At 41.9% G+C, this 20,019-nt stretch overlaps 3 protein-coding genes across 7 annotated transcripts in view; 1 reads left to right on the top strand and 2 right to left on the bottom strand.

Moving 5' to 3' along the window:
* Positions 1-181: 181 nt before the first annotated feature.
* Positions 182-1,904, bottom strand: LOC111263837 (alpha-ketoglutarate-dependent dioxygenase alkB homolog 4). The gene has a single exon (XM_022839248.2). It carries the CDS (start codon positions 1,817-1,819, stop codon positions 806-808), a length of 1,014 nt encoding a protein of 337 aa, XP_022694983.1. The 5' UTR covers positions 1,820-1,904; the 3' UTR covers positions 182-805.
* Positions 1,905-2,329: 425 nt separating this feature from the next.
* On the bottom strand, positions 2,330-8,515 carry LOC111263838 (LYR motif-containing protein 2). Of its 2 annotated transcripts, XM_022839250.2 has the most exons (4): positions 8,304-8,515; positions 7,751-7,894; positions 3,297-3,452; positions 2,330-2,671 (listed from the first exon to the last, which is right to left on the bottom strand). In XM_022839250.2, the coding sequence occupies exons 2-4, from the start codon at positions 7,763-7,765 to the stop codon at positions 2,594-2,596; spliced, it is 249 nt and encodes an 82-aa protein (XP_022694985.1). In that variant the 5' UTR covers positions 7,766-7,894; positions 8,304-8,515; the 3' UTR covers positions 2,330-2,593. The 2 variants fall into 2 exon arrangements, with proteins under 2 accessions (XP_022694985.1, XP_022694984.1); XM_022839249.2 differs by lacking the exon at positions 7,751-7,894 and having other exon boundaries at positions 8,304-8,505.
* A 418-nt stretch (positions 8,516-8,933) lies between these two features.
* The window catches only part of LOC111263839 (uncharacterized), a 246,032-nt gene continuing 234,946 nt past the window's right edge, over positions 8,934-20,019 (top strand). For 3 of the 4 annotated variants that reach the window (XR_015312465.1, XM_086969805.1, XM_022839251.2), the window contains exons 1-2: positions 8,934-11,445; positions 11,807-11,899. The gene's annotated coding sequence lies outside the window, so the exon portion shown is untranslated. The other variant, XM_086969806.1, reaches the window with a different exon arrangement.

Raw genomic sequence — 20,019 nt, forward strand, 5'->3', positions numbered from 1 at the left:
ATCGTAGATGAGGAAATATATAAATTAATTTTGCTGTTCAGTACTTTGTGTAACTTTCTTAGTATGTACTTCAACCCGAAAGACTCGATAGTGACACAAGCTCCGTTCACTTGTTCGGTTTGCACAGGACACCGCTTCGGTGAAGTTCGTTCACTGTTAAGCCAATAGTAAAGACAGCGTGTTACGAGCAAAAAGTGACTCGCCTTGTTTATTATGTTGTTCAATCGTTATCGGCACGCAATTTTCGCTCTACATTGCATTGTCAATATACACGGTATTTATCACTATCTGCTAAAACCGAAGGGCATGGCCGTTACCATGCCTTACTTTTTTTTCACCTTAAACTAATAATGTATGAAATTCCTGTGGCTATGGTGCGACAGTCCCATATGTGGCACACAGTCCCATATGTGGCACAAGAAAAAAGCACCTAAAATTAAGGCTTATTAACATCCTCGAGTCGTATCAGTGAACCCCTCCTTTTTGATTGGATCTGTTCAAGCACTACGAAAGTTTCTACTCTATAGTCACGACTGCAACAAATTAAAATCACGGCACCTCTGTTTACTTATATTCGTAATATCCTCACGACAAGATCATGCAAAAGCACCGCACACTTTAATTCCCAAAACAATGCATTTACCAGCAGCAAAGATAGAACTGAAACAACTAACAAACTCGATATTGTTCAAACTACTACGTTAATCGCAAGCAGTGTCGTTGCGTAGCCCGGTAGAGAATTTTTTTGGTTCTGTGTTTCAATATCGCCGGGGGTTTCAAATATACACTATGTGACAGACTTTCTTCACAGAGCTGGGTTGATCTTTGCTTTTGCTGTAAGTTCACGGCCCAATGAAAACTCATATTCTCTCGTAGGATCACGAAAAGCCTCGCTGAGCTCTCTCACTGTCATTGCTAATCGGGTCTCACTAACGTGTTCCCGCAATACGGAATGATGCCACTGAAAGCGAGCTTCGTCCGCCACAAGGACCACGCTCCGACGTGGCAATGCGACATGAACGACGTCGCCAGCTTTAGCTCGCACTTCGTCGTTCGTAATATTTTCCTTTTTGTCTTTCTTTCTAACACATTCTGTACCTCCTAGCTGCTCCAGCCCAGCACAACTATGCGTTCGGCTCAGTCTGCAAATATTGTCGGTGGTCAGAGCGTAATTCTCATTATTTTTTGTCAATTCTGTAACAGAGGAGATGTTGGTCTGAGTGAGATCACTGAAGTCTTGAGCCCTTGAAAAGGTCAAAACGGTGGCCCCTTGTAGGTTCAGGGTTACAAGTCGTTCACCCCATAACCAAAAGTCATCGAAATGAGGATCAATGCAGGATCCTCTCTCTGGACTGTACTTAAGGTTACACAGTTCAATTGGATTAAAATCACGCATACTTTCCTCTGGGAGAGACGAAAAGCTCCCCATAACTATGTCCATATATGAAGGAAAGCCCTGAAACGCATCAGTTTTTACGCGTTGCTTCTTGAAGTTGACTTTAGGTCCAAAGTCTTGTTTTCGACGACCTGACTGAGATTCGATCCACGGCGAACGCTCAACATTCTCTTGTAAAAACTCTTCGTGGCGTTCAGAAATTGCCTCCTCCGCTACCTGAATGCCTGGTACACGAATAACGCCTTTTAGCAACTCACCACTTTCTGAATTCACTTCAAAACACAAGCAGCACCTTGGGCAGAAGACAAACGTTCTCCGTATTGCTGACACGTTTAAACGCTGGCCCGGTACGCGGCCACGGTATACCTCGCAAAGAATACAAGCCCGCACGCCCTTGCAACTGCATTGCGCTAATAGAGCCATAATAATACTAATAATTGAACACAGCACAAAGACAAAGATCCCAATTATCGCACTACTCGGCTAGTACAGAGGTCTGCAAATATACCGTAGACAGTACAAACGCTCCATCCTATCTTTATGATTAGTTATTACTATTACTGTAGCTCTATTATCTATGCATTGTACATTTTTCAGATTTTGTTGCTTTTAGCTCGTTACTAGCTTCCTGCTATGGCATCTTTTCAAAAAGACAAATAACTACATTGTTGTTGTTGTTGTCTATTCTGAAGAAAGTTCACGTCCTCGATTCCTCTGCGACACGTTGCTGTTAATTGCGTAAATAGATTTGGATGAATATCTATAGCAAATAGACGCTATTCGTTAAGGATACAGATTTTCTCGCACTCAAATAAGAGTCTCGGATAAAGTCATGCACCACTCGGCAGGTGTTGCATGACGTCAAGCACTTTTTCCTGAATTTCCTACACGATACGCTAATTATCATTGGTCGAAAATGAAAAGTAGACGAAGTGCTTTAGGAAGTAGATGAGTTAATTGCGTTGGCAAAATCTAGGATTGTATTTGCATATTATATTTGAAATTTGTCGACGTGCCGCTGGACACATTAGCCACAATGTGTGCTATGGCTAATGTTGTCGTTGTTGCAGCTAATGTTGTTATAGTGGTTGTATTTGTTGATGTTGTTGACGATGCTAGTTTGATGTATAGGCCGTAAGGATAAGAATAGCGTCTGGCTTCCCGTAGCGTTGACGATGTACTAAGGGCACGCGGTGCTTATTTCGCCAGCTGCAGAGACGCATGCAGTTCTTTGAGAGCGAGCTTGCCCCGTGCCAGGTGCATCTTGATCGCCTCCTACAGTAAAATTAAACAATAACTTTGTTGTAACATTACGACTTCCTGAGAATTAATCATCGATTATCATTTGAACGTTTACGCTGGTGCCACATACGCAAGTGGTGAGTGAGGAAAGAAAACAAGGCCGAACGTACACAAGTCGCTAACTATATTCTATTGACATGAAACACCCTACTAGACTAAGGACAATCGCACCTGCATTCGAATACACAATTATGTAGGATCTGTTATACCTGCTATGGGTAAGAGGTATTTGTGTGCACAATTTTCTTTTGTATTGCAGCGGTTAGTACACATGTAGCATTATATAATTTAGAGCTTAAAAAACATTTATTCAACTGAAATTTCGGTGCACACAAGGTTCACTCAAAGAAAACGAATGATTTCGCTCGAAAACGAGCAGTTCACCGAACCAAAACTGAAATTTCTGGAAAAGGATGACAAAAAATGTCTTTTACAATGACAAGTAGCTGCTCCGGTGGGTGCGCGTTTGCCTAGTAATAAACGAACTCCTGTTATTCTTTACTGCTATTGCTGCGAAATTTATCCATGACAGCTGCACCTAACACGGATATACGCTGTCATCAACCAAATAACAAACGTGACATAAGTGTTCACTTACAGGGTCTTGTAGATGTCTACAGCTCTCGAAGTCCTGGCGAGCCCACTGACGGATCTCTTTAGCTTGATCCTTGTTGTCAAGCTGACGCAGCGATCGTAGGATGTCCCGGTATAGTTTCAGTGATTGCTGACGGAGCATGAACTGCGTGAAAGTAGCCTGTCACCAGATATGACATATGGACATGTGCACTTGAGAATATATGATGTGCTAAATACCTTAATTAAGGAAACAATCTTGTAATTACTAAGGCAATTGCTATTGTCAAAAAGCATGGTATCCAAGCCAACCGCTATATATACACACTCCCATACACTTACGCAACATCCTCTCGAATATCCAACTCAGGGTAAATGAGGCCCCCACAATATAGCGAAGAGCTACCGTTCGTATTAACGTGACTAAAGACAGTCAATCAGGTGGCTAAGCTGCAGTATATATCTACTATATATATTAGAGCATCAAACTTTTACGTTTGTCTTCGCTGCAGTGTCGCACACCAAATGCTTGGACGTACGTGCGAAATACTGTTCGAAGCAATGCTTTGTGTCATGATACAAACAAGCCAGACCATTTTACCGTGGATAACTACTTCTCAGCAATATCCAATCAATATCTCACGCGGTTCCGTTCTCTCACTTCCGTAGTCGCTCGAGTACAGAAACCCCACAGAGCTAATGAGATCCGTGGCAACACAACCAACGCGTCTATTCAATTCTCGAATGAAAGTTCAGCCTTAATTTAAACCATTCCTCATGAGAAAAAATACTCCTTCTAGGCCGCTCAACCATACAACAATTCTAGAAAATCAATTTACATACGAATCAGGTGAGCTGATTTACAGATAACATGATACACCTTCAAATAAAAACTTCAGTCTCGGATATGGTATTTACGAAATTTTCAGATAACACTACAAACGAGATTATGAACGTCATCCATGTCACGCACACAGTCTACCTCCAGCAGCATGACTGATATTACCAATTATTTTACATTAAGGAAGAGTAGACGGGTGGCAAAAGCGCAGTAATGAACGAGGTGAACACATGGCGTACACTCCTTCAACATGTTTATGGGTAGCTTATACAGATTTACGTCTAGGGCAATCACTGATCAATGATAAAAATCGAACCGATACACCGAGTTCCGAACAGCAGAAGACATTTGGTTGAAGGTTTAGAGAGGCGTCGCAATCTGCAGGCGCCGGCGGCGGCATTTGCTGTCTCTCGCTCATCGTTCACTTGTCAAGCGCGCAGTGTTTACATCAGACATTACCGTAGCTAAGGTCGCTATTGTTGCCACTAGCGTTGACGCTATTACGGTACAAGCGTTCCATGTTGTACCTTTTTAACGGGCTACACGGACTTGCGCGGTTGTGGTGCCTACCTTCCCTTTACCATATTCCCATATCAACAGGATGTTTACGCGGCTACCCGTTGCGACTAAACTCCAACGCGTCTATTCAATTCTCGAATGAAAACATGCTCCGCGGCCATGGGGCCAAATGAGGCTATTTCGAATGAGAATAGGAGAACGGCCCATGAAGAAAAAAAGCTGTGCTGCCGATGTCACTGCTGCTACTGAAGGCAAGCCATTGATAGATAACAGCCTACGAATGATAAAATATTATCCCTATCCCATCCTCTAGGTAATGGGACATCAATAATTATGTGGTCAAACGTGGTTACGAAGGCGCATCGTCTTTCAGGTTCAGCGACGAAGTGAAGGTGTAAAAGCGCGACAAGGACAGTAGAAAGAGCCAGCTAATAGTTAGCTGAAGCATAGATTCTTTCATGCGATGACAATGTTCATGATGGTACTAGTTATTAAAATATGAGTAGTGCTGATCATGTTGCTGTTAATAAAGCAATCAATGACCAATGGGTAGACCCAAAAGACCGCGACGAACAACGTCAGAAGCCTGCTTGGGTTTCCAGTTGTATATAGCATAGCTTTCGGAGTAAAGTCGCTCATTTAACGCGATCTCGAAGGCACAATACGTACTAGGAACGTACAAGGAAAATCGTTGATATGCTTTTGCTTGTGGCTACCATCAGTTCAGGTGGGATAGCGCACAGGAAGATAGAGAGCAACCATGAACAACCTTCCCCTAGAACAGCCCCAGTGTTACGCCCGCAGACGACAGCAGCGATCGATCACTCTGCAGGCATTGTTAAAGCACCTCTATCAACCCTACGTCGTTGCTTCTAGCTCTGTAATTATACAGAAAAGGATAACGGCCATGTGTGTTGTCTTTCAGGGCTACTGCGAAACCCCTGCCTCAAGACGATGATGACGAAAAAATGAAAGACGAGCAAACTGCGTGAGTGTAGTTTTAGGTATAGCTTGCCGTAGACTGAGCACGAAGTGTATGAATAAAGGCCGAACTGAGCAGAAGCACGCGCTGCATGGGACATTCCGTGGGAGATTACGTGCTTGATTATGGCCCGTGCTATAATGGAATACGCGCACTAACAGAACAATGATTCAGACTAGAGTGCATCGTAACTTATCCATACTGAAAATATATATAACTGACCCATTTTGTCAGAACCGTCAGACTTCCGGATCAGATAGCGGATCTGAGTTACTATTCTGGAATATAGAAATGAGCAAGTACAGCCCGTAATATAAGAGCTTAGTCGTATTTGCATTAGCGCGCTTACACCATACATTCATACACATACAATAAGCTCTTCGTTAGGCTCATTTCCTTTAAAATAAAGAACGCAAGCTTTTTTATACTGGTGGATCTAAATATTTGTACTTGTTCCCCCGCGCCAACAAAGCTGAGAGGCAAACTCCCATTCAACTCAGCCGCAAAGCTGAACTATGTAGATATCACCTAAATATCAGACCGTAATTCGCGTAATGTATAACATTTTTTAGTTAGACATTTTGCCGCCGTGCTAAATAACTGCGTCTGAAATGGAATTATTGGATATGAGATTCATTAATCAAATTTCGTCCTACCTATATGCAGACTGTCTCAATCCAACTACTTTTCCTAGTACTCGGAACTAGTTCATAGATTGTTTCGTTGCTATTGAAAAGCGCTTAACTTTTCGGTCATTTTTTCTTGCATTCGTTTATGCTCGATATTAATTTGCTTTTAAATCTAAGTTCAAAGCCATCGCCGACTTGATAAGGTCATCTTGTAGGCTCTACCTTAATCAAAGCAGTTTTCGTCGCTTTTACCGAGACAGATCCTTCGAACTCTACAAACCAAGAAGGAACCAGAGATTTCTATCAGGAAACATCACCATTGCGACGTATACGCAACATCACCTATTTTCGAAATTAAGCGGCCAGGCTTCAGCTATGTTATGTCCAAATAGTCTGCTCTACCATCTGGAAAAAACCACCGCTTCACTACTTTGACCATCTCTATATTTTACAGTTCCGTAGGGGATTTCCAGTAAAGTTACCTATCAATCTACTACTATTTAACACCGTGCATTCGTTTTTCTCAAAAACAGAATATGCTTTCTCGAGACTGAAAGAAATATGGTTACACAAGTCGTTCTGCAAAAAAAAATCGTTCTGCAACTACCATCTTCGATACGTTCAACGGCGCGATCAGCTCCTTTTAGTCACATGTCATTCTAAGATGAACATACAACAAATACCTACATAATGATTATACCTCGACACTGTGTGAAAAACCGGGTAATTACTAGGAGATTACATGGACACCTAACCCTCTAATTCCGCGTAATTTGTCACACTCGTATCGACTCATTTCACGTGGTTAAAGCAATTTTTTTTACTATAAGATCCGACACGTACAAAAACCAATTTTCAAGAATTGAAATAGGAGCGATATAAATTGATGATCGATCGATTAAGGATGTTGCAGCCGGTCTACGCGATAACAACCCAATATTCAAGTGAGCACGAACAAAACTATTATTAATAGCCTAGAGAATGAGAATTCTACAACATTTTGACATTTTATGAACATAAACGAACCAGTTTCCATGAAAAAGGTACTAACTCTTTCTCGAATTTCTATGTTCCAAACGTTAGCAGCGAACATCATGTCGCACAGAGTATCCATAATCGGTGTTAAGACTTACTGAAGTTGAAGAAGAATAGAAGATCAAATCCTAACTACTAACTGACCAATACTGCCTATACTATGACAGCGTTACTAACTTGAAATTAATAATTTGAACAGTTTTTAATTAGCGTAACGTTCGCTAGATTACAGAGCACCTGCGACGATATATGCAAATATAATCTAGGTAATCTTTTATAACCTATTGAAATCCAACGGTTCAACAAGAATGGGAATCTAGAACGTTCTAGCATCCTGATAACTATACCTGTTTTCTGAAACAAATCTGAAACCAATGCTGTTTCTGTATGAGATCTATTGATACGTTCACAATATTCAGGCTTTAGCCTACACTCCACGTGAGCCCTGATTTTATTGTTATTTAAATACTAACACCTTGCTGTGACATTTCTCTGTTAGGTAGTGGTAATGCAGCGACTCTTCGAAGATGTCACACAGGCAGCTTTATGTCTGTAGTGTCCCTTGGCAAGCTTGCTCTCACTCGGGTGATTCTACATACGACCTCCAAAGGCTTTTACTGAAGCAGCAAAAGGGTGCGCAGTTGTCATACGGTTACATATTGTATATATAACATTGAACCTATCTTACACCACATAATCGTAATGACAAACTTAAGATGCACATTTCTGGATATGACTTTTCGAGACCTAGCCGGAAATAAACGTTAAGTGACAGTGTACACTAGGATCGCTTCACATGTGCAGTTTTCATACGACAGAGAGGCATGGATGCGGCAGAGAATGCTTGAACCGTCTAGTATACAGAGGGCCTGACTCGCTGCGTTAACTTCAAGGACACTTGACTAAGTAATTTCTGAATTTCTCAAAATCCACTCAGATTATAGAACAAATAAAGCTTACTCAACTATCGAACACCTTACGTAATTAATATGAACTACAGATAATGAAAGATTTTGAAAAACTCACATGCTTTAACGACAACATCGGCGTCGCCATCTTGCCTCAACCACGACCGAATGATGATGATGGTGGTGGTGGTGGTGGTTATTGACTGCAGCAACGGCTAGAATTAGGCTAAATCGCGCCTGTGCAGACAGCACTGGTTATAGTATTTTATGTAGTTTCGTTTTTTCAAATTATTGATTAGATGCTGACTAATTGAAAATTAGATAACTAGCCAAATAACTTAATAGATAAAGGAAATCAAGTGTCAGCCGATACTTGTATGAAAAATCAGGTATAACCGCGTAGCCTGGCGCAGAGCGGCAGTATTTCAAAAAGAAAGAACTTATGCTTTTATGGACGGTATATGAATATGAATGGCTCGCTATTTAATTATGCCTGTCCTTGAACACAAATCCATATAGTAGCAAAAAATTATGCACCTTTCGATTGTGCCTCTATACTAATAGCCTTTTGACTTATAACTAAATAGAAATTTCGAAGTACTGCCGTCTACCGCAGCATATCACTGTATACAGTTACCAAATAGAATCAAAACACCCGTCAATTATGCGATCGCAAGGCGGGCACGAGCTACAAGTGAGCTGACATACCCTTCGTGGCATTTTTGTAGTTATAATACTTACCGGCATATTGGCCAGTGATCAATCACGGCTCAAGGTATTAATTCAGTAAATGCTATCGTACAGTTGAGATCGTACCCAACTTGGCTGACATATGGCATGGCATATGCGTAATGTTAATTCTAACTAGCTTTGTTGCACATAAATAGACTGAAGGAAAAACGAAAAAAGCAAATCGAATGCGTCCGACTAGAATCAGCTGTTTCAGACTGTACGGTTTTAATATGAACAGGGAACACAGCTCTTATCCGAGAAGTACATCCCTTTCGATATTTCCGGTTCTTTCTCTAACTTTTCCCAATCTCTTAAATTTTCCCGAATTTTTAATTTCTCCTCGCGCTCTGTTTGGCTTTCGCGCATTTGTCGTATTCGTGCTACTTGCTTGTTACTAGCCCGAGCGACTAAGCGCTAAATAGATGTGCTCCGAACATAGACTCCGAACTTAGACGCTGTTGGTCGCAGATTGACTTTCACCTTTGCTCCCTCTATTTTTCTCCATGACATAAGGTTCGCTCTAAGTGTGTGAGAGGGTAGCGACTGACCAAGCATCGATTATGAGCCTTCTCTTCGGTGTTGTGAGAGATGTGCATGTCTCTTTTCTTTTGAATTGTAGCTAGAGTCGTTGATAGGTGGCGTTACCATCGTGAGATCTGAGGGTCTGGGGTCAGTACGCACTCGGAGGTAGCTGTAACCGGCAGAGCCATAGACAGCCAACCAACCAGCCGTCCAACCAGCCTACGAACAGCCGTTACGGCGGGCAACCCGTGCTTGTCGCTCTCGTGTCAGACGTGCAGCAGGCGAATTGTCCATAGAACACACGGCTGAACTGTAGCGACACAAAACAGTAGGTACCTGCTCTCCTTTCCTATCTGACTAGCCGTTTGCTGGGTAAGCAGCAGGTCAGCAAGCGGAAAGACCGCAAGGCCAACAGGCAGGCCAAAGGCCAAGCCAAGGAGGCCAGCCAGACGGACGTTCAACAAGTGAAGTTTCGTTTGGCGCCTGATTGCGTCGCGCCGTCATACTGTCGTCGCCGTCTTGACTGTGGACATGGCGGTGCCTTGAATGGACCGAGATCATGCTTGCAGCATGCGGTGTAGCACGGTAAAGGGCGAGTGGGAAGCCGCATCAACTGTTGTTGCTATTGTTACCGCCGCTACTGTTGCAAGTTTCTAACGGTTCATTTTGGAAAACGAGGGAGTCGGGTGGCCGCGGTGATGCTCCTGATGCGATCCGGCGAATGTCTGCTGATGGCACTTCTGAATGCTCTTACTGCACAGACAGCAACTCATAGCGACCCTACATTACTGCCAGCTGAATAACACTGCGTCCGCTGCTGGCAGAACTGCACCGTTGTCCCAGGACTTCGGCTGCTGTTACCTATCGCTGTTGTCGCAGTCGTCGTTGGAGTCAGAGATTTAGAGCGAGTGAAACTATCACTGCCATTTCCACCGTCGCTGCCGTTGAGGCCGCAGCAGCCTTCTGCCATCACCTAGTCGCCAGACAAAGGATTCCTTTTCCAGCCTCGTGGAGAGAGTGGGCAATAAGGGGAGCCGCGAGAACTGAGATCTCAGAGCGCACTGGCTGAGGGTGGATAGCAGCGCGTCACAATCGGGTGGCAGATTTGCATAGGTTAACACTTATCAGGAGCAAGCAGGATGGAAATGATCACTTGTGGTTTCAGGAGAGCATGTTATTAGTGGCCACCGGACAAGCAGCAACAGTAATGGTAGGGGAGTCGTTGGCTAACGCTGACGACGAAGACGGTAAAAAAGCTAGTTGTCAAACCGACAACAGCGAGGGCCTAACATAACGCACGAGTAAGGGAGTGGTGTCGTCATTTCGCGCTCATCACCGTACATTGCAATCGAAGCCATATTGGTTAGAGCGGCTAAGTACAGAATAATTGTACCTTTGTCTCCGTAATTAAATAGTTGCGGTATTGTTCATAATGAAATAGCTCATAGGTTTCAAACGCTCTCATGGTTTATTCGTTCGTTGTTATTGAAGTGTGTTGTTAGGCATCTTAAGTGCCGGTGCGTGTTAGAAGTGGTGAAACTAGTTAATGTCACACAATGATCAGTGCCGATTTGTGAGTTGTTCTTGTGTCACCCGTCTGGGCTGCTTGTCAACGAATAATTAGAAAAAGAAGAAGAAGCCGATCAAACTAAGCAGTCTGTATTAAATCAGTTCGTTTCTCTTTGCCTGCCTGTCTGTCTCCCTCTCTCCCTCTCCTCTCTCTTTCCTATCTCGCTTTCGCTCTGTCTGTCTGTCTGTCTGTCTGTCCGTCCGTCCGTCCGTCCGTTCGTCCGTTTTTATTTTCGTGAGTGAAAGTACGCGCGAAAAGCAGCAGTCTAAATTCTACCAGTGTATGGCCATGATGATGCGTTCAAATTGTGATGTGTAAAGTGATCATATTGTCATATTACTGAAAGCCGTAACAGCGTGAGGCGGTTTAGCCCCGCCAGCTGCTGCCTTGCTAGTGATACTGATGGTTAGCAATGTGCGCGAATGTAAATACCGCCGTAAGTAATTACCGAGAATAGTGGATAGTGCTATAAAGTGCAATGTGAAACGGATACGTACATTAGTTGTGTAGTATTGATAGAGATATGTGGTATTGCTCGGCTCGGTCAGCATGTGACAATTTGTCGTGTCTAGAGGCATTAGATAGATGGATTGAGACACTGAGGACAGTTATTCATTCGATGGTAGAGGATAAGGTAGACGTAGAATTGACGAGTACATCGACTACCGATATCAAAAACAACGGCAAACAACGAATCAAACTCACTGACTAACTTACTTAATTTCTAAGGAATACTATAATGAATTACTAAGGAATGTAAACGAACCTAACCTTATTACAACAAACACAAAATACAGGTGGATCAGTGATACCATATCGCTGATGGAACGTGACTTGCTGCTATAGAACCGATGTCATGGAGTGCGCGAGTTCGATGGATTATTAGTTGGGTGAGTTGACTCAATGATCTATCGAAACGGACAGCTTGTCAACTTGGCATAGGTGCGAATAGGTGGTTTGGCAAAAACAGAAGACCTAGGCGTGTGGCAGCTTTAGCTAGGTAGTTCGAGGTCCCTGCCGAACGAGTTATGCCGACGAAAGTTATCCTGAACGCGAGTATGCTAAGCGTTGAGTTTCTTTTGCCAATCTGACAAAACAATGTTATAACATTTATTCGACAAAGAAAATCCACAGGGTCAAAAGATAGTAAATGGAAGATCAAAACCGTCGATAGGTCAATATAGTCGATCTGTTTAACAAATATAAAGCAGATCGGGCCTTCGGGGCTTAACCGGAGCGAACGTCCACGAATTTTGTGAAGACGGCATACGTTTACATATGTGAGTCTATGCATCTCCGTGCAGACGTGCTGCTTGTGCATGTACAGTTATCGAGTTGTTGTCGTTCCATTCGTATGTGTCTTCGAACGTTTCGTTCGTTCATACCCTTGTGTGACATTATGTGCGTCAAGGCTAGAGAAACTAGTAGAAAACTACATTTCGTGCATTGAGTTGTTTTTTTTTTTATTCTGTCGACGTCTTTTCGAGTGGTCATCAAATAGTATATCCCGTACACCAATTTTACCCTTATTCCAGCACTACAACTTATGTCGTAGACTGATTCAGTCGTGTGGCTAAATGAAAAACACCATGTATAAATTTGTTGTGGCCGCATAGATACATGTCAGATAGCACACTTATGGCTAATTAGATGCAGAAGCCTTGAGTGGAAACAATATAAAAAAAGCATGCACTAAATACATAGAGGTGTTTTGGTACAATTAAAAATCTTGCGAAAAATTTTGTATGATTATCAACCTAGATTTCAAAGTATTTAAAAGGCCATGCAAAGAATATCCTGCTGTTATTAATGCGACCCGAATTTGTTTTGATAGTCCTTATATTGGCATACCCTCGCATGTAAAACTGCACAGCTAGCTGCTAAACCGTTCTCTTCGATTTTTTTCTAAATTCTGCCGAGTACCCGCTGCTGTGTCAGCTTTCATGCATTCGTGCGACGAACAATGGTAATAGAATTTAAAATTAGTTTACTTGCCACGTCCCATTTTTCGGTTGCTGATCCCATTCTGAACAGAGACGTTGTGCGTTTCTGTTAGTAGAAGTAGTTTTTTCGCGGAATCGTAACTGTTGACCATAGGGGATCTATTTTTAAATGAGATAATAGACGGCGATACAGATCAGTAAACACTATGTAGCCGTAAGTTGCACCGGTATCAATTTTTAGCTGTTGCTAAATACATACATCTATATTTTAAAACGGCCGATACACCGAAAGCATCGCCGTAGCTGAAGGCCATTGTCGTTAAGCGGGTGCGGCAGAGCAGGTGAAATCTTGAGCTCTGTGTTCCAATAGCGTCCTCGAGCGTTAGGTAGTTTATGTATACAAAAAGACAGTGCTTTTGGCTTGCTTTGTTATGTCGAGCTAATGCAGGCCAGGGACTATATAACGACCGTAGACAACAGACGTTTTATTTACCCTATCTTTGTGGGCAAACAAAAAAACACGAACCTATTTAGGTTAGTATTTGCAGCTCACCCGGAGAAGACGCATGGGGGGCAGGGTAGGAGCGTTCGGAAGTTGTATTATACGATGAGCTAATACATGTAGTATCTAACCATTCGTCTGTAACCGAATTTCAGCTTGATAACGAAATATTTTGTAAACCGTGTAAGATCAGTGGCTAAGCGTGCTTGGGCATGAGTGCAAAATAGGTATGCATATTACTGCTATGTTAAACCAGTTTTAATGAGGTAATAATAATTAAGGACAGTAGTATTAATATTCAGACTAAGATTATATCCGTCAATGATAGCATTTTTACGTCTTTATGCGGATATGTCTTTCTGTGTCGTATTTATGATTTCCCATGGATTGCGATGTTTCCTCCACAGTTTTGCTCTTCGAAAGCTCGTGTGTGGCGGCCGTAACGGCGTAAATGGGTGTCACATAAGTCAGCCATGCCTACGGGTAACTGAAATCTGGGAGAAGATACGGGGAAAAACGGGAGTTAAGATCAGGCTGGTTGGCGATCATCTGGTTAGCAAGGCGAGCAGTGGCGTTGAGTTTGCGCAATGCGGTCTGATCGCCCAAAGCAATTGAATTCTGTGTGTCGTGTAACTTCAGGCCAGTACGAATCCGCTTACCCTAATATTACTAACGTTTCCGCGAAATTTCATATCTTTATGTTTAAAAAAAAAACAAAAAGAATAATTGTTTTTTACGTTGGATACGGGTACTACAGCAGAGACGCTAAAACCCGTCTGTGAAGATCTGTTGTCTTTTCTTCGCTACTATTTATTCATATCATTATTAATTGATGATGGTGCAGCGTTTAGACTGAACAGTTGCTGTTATACACCTGTCCGGTTCCAGATAAAGTGCGATGACTCCTTTGTAGCTGTTACCCCTTATAGACACAGAGAGAGGCACAGAACCAAAAATATTGTTACTCCGTAACTTGCTCTAAAGGGGCCAAACGCCCAAAATCCCATGAACCAGTTATCTGAAGCGCAGCTTCTTCAGCGTCTATTTATTAACATCACTACGACAACCGCCATTGCCGTCGCCATCATCGCTACGCTGCCGATCTCGATAAAGTGGCTGTTACAATTGCTATTGGATAGCAAAACGTAGAACTGGCAATAGTCGACCGTTGCGGTTGCTTGAGCACGGGAAGTTCAATCGGCGAACTCAACACCGACGCGAGCAAAACAAAGAGCAGCCGTAAGAACAAACACAATTCCTTCGTCGTCTACGGCGATTTTGCCGCTCGGTCGGCGCCGAACTACTCCCTACGCGCGTCCGTTCGGCCAGCCGCTAACCTTGCTGACACGACCTTGCCGTTTTTGACAACATAGTGCGCAATCAAATGGGCTTTAGTTAATGCTGTAGTAGATCGGCCGAGCGAGAACGGAAATAAACATGAGCGGTAGTATCAGCAAACTAGCTATAGTTTGCTATTACTAAAAACCATTTGCAATAAAAATAGCGAACTCGCTATCGCCGGCACAAAAAATCGAACTGGCCAAGAAACCGAATAGTGATCGTTTTTTGTTGTTTTGATCTTTTTTTGCTTTCGTTTGCGCTAGTTGTTGCATCTAGTTGTTGCGCTTGATAAACGCCGCTTAGTCCAGTAGCAGACGAGAGGGCTGTGGTGTAGTAGTCAAGCGGATATAATTAATAAGGTATTAATAATGTAATGATTCAGTAACCATATGGCTAACAGCGCATCTTAGGGATGTATGGGAGGATGTATATGTAGGTTCGAGGTTGACATTAGACAGAATTTGTTCAGAAGGCTAGTTACTTGAAGCGCTTAGCCCCAGCACCAAATAGGTCCAAACCTAGGTAGAATTGTAAATAGGCTATAGTTGCTGTGGCCCGGGATGAAGATGCCGCCATGGTAAAAGCATGTCACAGTGTTCTGGCTAGTGGAATAGCGGAACAGTTAGAGGTGCAAGGGCAAGGGAGGAAAACAATGGTAGGTCACGAACATGAGATCGTTCGTGGGGCCGAACAAGCAACGGTCCGTCTGTAAACGCTTGTCGCGACTGCAGGCGACACTACTGTGAATAGCGCCTCGTTTGCCTTCGTTGATTTCGACATTATTGCTAGTCCTGCTTTTGTGCTTTCTGCTGGTCACTATCGATGACAAACGAAAGGAGAGATAATGTACGGCTGTGCACGTACGGCTATGGATATGACTGTGCGACTAAATGGGTAGATACGCTGATACTTCGCTCTCCGAAAAAGAAACAACATAAACAGCAACGGGACATAGCTATGGCAAAATATAGCAAAGCGTGACTGGACGCTATGCGGAGCGGTAGAGGCAAGCGGGTCATGTGACCGATTAAGCTGTTCCACGAAAGAAAATAGAGGGAAGACTCATTAACGGGTGGGTTATATCAAGATGCGGTTTAACATTACAATCAACTAGCGGTGCTAAGCTGCTTAGGTAGGTGGAACGTACTTTCGCTGTCTTCAGAAGCGGTTTTGGTGATGGAGGTAAAGGGGGAAACCGGTACAACAAGCAATAATAATAAAAGTGACGATGTCACATATAGTTAAGATGACAAGTGCACAGAGTATCCATAGGCATAATATTAGTAATAAACGTATAGCATTATATGATGGTGTTGATCAACTGTTAATGTTGTGTATTCAGGACAAACTGTCTTAAGTAGTTACATATTCTCCATATGTATATCCTTATACTATACATAATCTTACAGATTGTTTCCATTGGTATTTAGTAAGTAAAAATTTCGCATTGGAATTTGCATCGATTGGTATCGTTTTTTTTTTGTTCTTATTTTATTCATGTCATTTATTCATTTCTCTGTGACAACAGAAGTTTACACATCCCAAGATCTGGAAGAGTATATAAAGGTATTAAAAGCATTATTTATAGTAGCTATCCTTATTTAATAATAATACTTTGCAGAATAATAATAATGACCATGATTCAGTAGGAATTCCAGCACAAGACAATGCTATTAAATACTTTGAGCAGAAAGAATAAAAATAGCCTAAATTGGCGGGAATCATTCAAACAGTAATTGTATTTTCTGTGGAAGATAAAATTATGATATTACCGTATTAGGTCGTTCGGCTGGACAGAACGGTTCATTATTTGACAGTATATTTTAAACCTTCACGAACATTCATAGGCTACTCAGTTTTAACAGGCGAAAGTTTTCAACTCACTTCGAGAGCACACGAAGTGTTATGATACCATTAGTTATTTCGATGAGTCGAGTACCAGATAGATAGCTAATATTATATATGTATATATATGTAAAAATAATAAGGAAGACATCACTCTTAGATTTTTTTTTATCTAAACGAGGACTAGACATATGCACTTGTAAATAAATTAAACTAGTAGAATTAAAACAGTTTTATACGCTTATTAATTTCCATCGGGGAAAAATATTCTGTCAAATCAAAAGCCCACCGGCCAGTCGGCTTTAACTCAACCACTTCCCAAGTTCGGACCTCCCCTTGACTCAGCTTAGGTCATCAAGCTATTACCAAGTGTGAAATGCTCATTACTAGCTAGGTCTTACCCTTGTTGTCCGCCCGCGGCCAGGATATTTCAACAAAAATGACTGATTTAAATTAAATACGTGCCGCTGCGGCCTTGCGGGACACGGTGTTCAACATGTGCCTGAGCAGTGGCCAGCCATGTCAAGAATGTTAATTGTCACCGTCCTTTTGATAATAACAATGACTCTACTGCGGATGGAAATTGGAGTTTAGGCTAGCTGTTCTGCATTCTTAACCACCCCACTGTTGCTGTCGCTGCAACTACAGAATTATCGCAAACACGTGGTAGTTTCGCGGGCGTAATGAGTTTCGTTGTGCTTAATTGGCTCGATCAAGTGTTAACTAGCCGTCAAATTAACTAGTTTTGAACCTTCGAATTTTTGGTAATATTAATAATAATAAAAGGTTTTTTGCTCTCTACGAAATGATATCTTTATATTTGTTAATAACAGTTGCTGTAACAAGCATCTATTTAATGACGAACGAAATCTCTGATTGCGGGCTTTTTGACCATTTGTCGAATGCAAGGCTTGAATACTTTGCGTTGTAGAGTACATAGAACACTTAACGACTTGATGGCCATTTTAAGCGTGTGCAAATTGAGCACAAGGCGGCTAAAGGCTACAAAAAGGATCAGTATGGCACGTACCTGGGCGCCATTTCAACGTAATTGAGGTCGCAAAATGATCTTCACTATATTCATCATTGTATCTTTATATATGTATATATTTCTACAAGATCCTTTTTGAAGTCCCGGTAAATATTTGAGAAAAAGGAACACGTGTCTATTGATGGGTTAGGAGGCACTTTTTCAATGGGATAAGTGAATCTTGCATCAAAGAGCTACCTCGACTGAAGCTGAATGGGCTTATTTTACGAAATGAAATTCATTACAGGCAAAGGCGCGACCATTAGTAATGAAAGGCGATTTTGAGTGCTCCCACGTCTCGTGGCCTAATCGTCCAAACAAGTCTTGGTCTGCAAATCGAAATTTAAAGGGTTTAGAAAAGGAAATAATGCACGCAACGCCCAGATCAAACTGAAAACGTATCAAATACGGATGTGGATTACAAGGGCATACTCTGCCCTTAGCAGATTCGATCTACTTGACTTCGCTGGACGTGCCGTTAAATATTATATTATGTATTGATTGAACGCTACCAACCCTGTACTCTAACAGGATGCCATGTAGTGCTGCAAGGAGGTAATTTGTTGCGACGCTTTCCATATGTGAGTAATTTTTCCGGAATAGTTTTCGGCCAAGTCGGAAATATCTGCTCTGCACCTGACCGAGTTTAGCATGATAGCGATAGGTTCTCTCTATGTATATCCTGATCAAGTTGGTGTGCTTGAATCCCCACTTACTTAAGAAACCGTACAACAAATTCCTGTATAGAAAGAGCTCGATATTCTGTTAGGAGTTAGTAACTTTCTGCATTCTTACGCAGATAAACTTTTTCGTCGTTTGAATTGTGTTCCGAATGGCCATATCGTTGAAACGGGCTCGTTTCTGTGTGAGACAGGTCCCGCTGACGCCTACAGCATACTTGATGTAAACTGTAACAGCTCTATTAACAGATGTACAAGAAGAAAGTTGATTGAAAAAACGGACGATGTGTTTTGAGTCGAGTTGACTCTGTGTGGACACTATTATGAGCGCTCAGTCAAACGCAGTACCTTTGCCCTCGACCACTCCTTGTCGTGTCTACCGCTTTCTTCTTGATTTGTTGTATCTTATCTATTCGTTCAGATACTTCGTCTCAACGGAGCGAAGTCGAATGATGTTGCCCTTTATAGTGTCGTAAATGCTTCAGACCTAATTTGCACCGCCACAGTGTGTCTGCCTAGACCAACTGGCTGCGTAGAGAATTTCATATTTTAGCAGTGCGTATGATCATTGAAGGAGGTCTCAGATAATGATTTGTGTAGGGACCAGTATGTGGCTCACAATTTTTATGAAGATTTGATGAATAACATAGTGGAATATTTGTTCAAGAAACACTCACTCCAAATTTAGCTCATGTATACGCGTATGTGCACGTGCACGATACCACACCCGAACTAAAAATTACTTATGAGAGGAACCTTATCGTGTAAAAAGTACCGGTACCGATTTTATAATTCAAGTTAAGTATCGTAGTTTTCTATAAAGACTGTTTCGATGACGATGTGTTACGAACGTTATGACGACTATTGCTGCGACTAGATCATTGTGAATGATTCAACTTACTTGCTCGTACCTCATTGATTTAGTAACCAATAACATAATCTTGTGCTGTGGATTGTTGGAAGCGCTAATTTGAAATCGAAGAAATAAAACTTGAATGGTCACTTAGTAGTGTTGCATATTGTTTACTTCAACTTAAGTCAGCTGATGTTGCAAAACACGACTTCCTATAATTTTCCATGCAGTATTTTCATGATTCTATGTTTCGAGAAAAAATGCTAATATCTGTAATATTATTAGGGACATTGTTTGCAAAATTAGTAGACAGTTTAACCTATAGCTAACCATGACCAAATTTTTCGCTCGGAAAAACATCGCTCGGAGAGATTTCAGGTGATTTGTTCGCGCACGCATTGTCGTTCCGAGCTAATGGTAGAATGCAACGTTTATAAACAAGTTCCATTATGAACAAAACATAAGTAATACGAACGTTTTACTTATTCATGGTCTAGATCAGCAAATGCGGACTGAATAGCAGCTTTCCGTTAATGTATGCCCCTGTAATGTTTGAGGCTAGTTGGAATAATCGGCTCTTGACAACGCCCATACTTTGCACGGGATACTGTTTGGCCCTGGAGAAGCTTGAGAAGTGTTTGACGAGCGTTGCTCTTGATCAGCGACGGTTCGTTAGGTTCATATTTGTTACCCAGTATATTTTTAAACTGTATATAACCGAAAGTTTGTAACCCCAATAAATAATATGCAGTGTTTAATTATAATCAGCAAAAGGCGAATGAACCAGCTTTGATAAACATATTACTAAAACTAGAA

This window comes from Varroa jacobsoni, unplaced genomic scaffold (genome assembly GCF_002532875.2).
Source record: "Varroa jacobsoni isolate VJ856 unplaced genomic scaffold, vjacob_1.0 scaffold_793, whole genome shotgun sequence".
Lineage (NCBI taxonomy): Eukaryota > Metazoa > Arthropoda > Arachnida > Mesostigmata > Varroidae > Varroa > Varroa jacobsoni.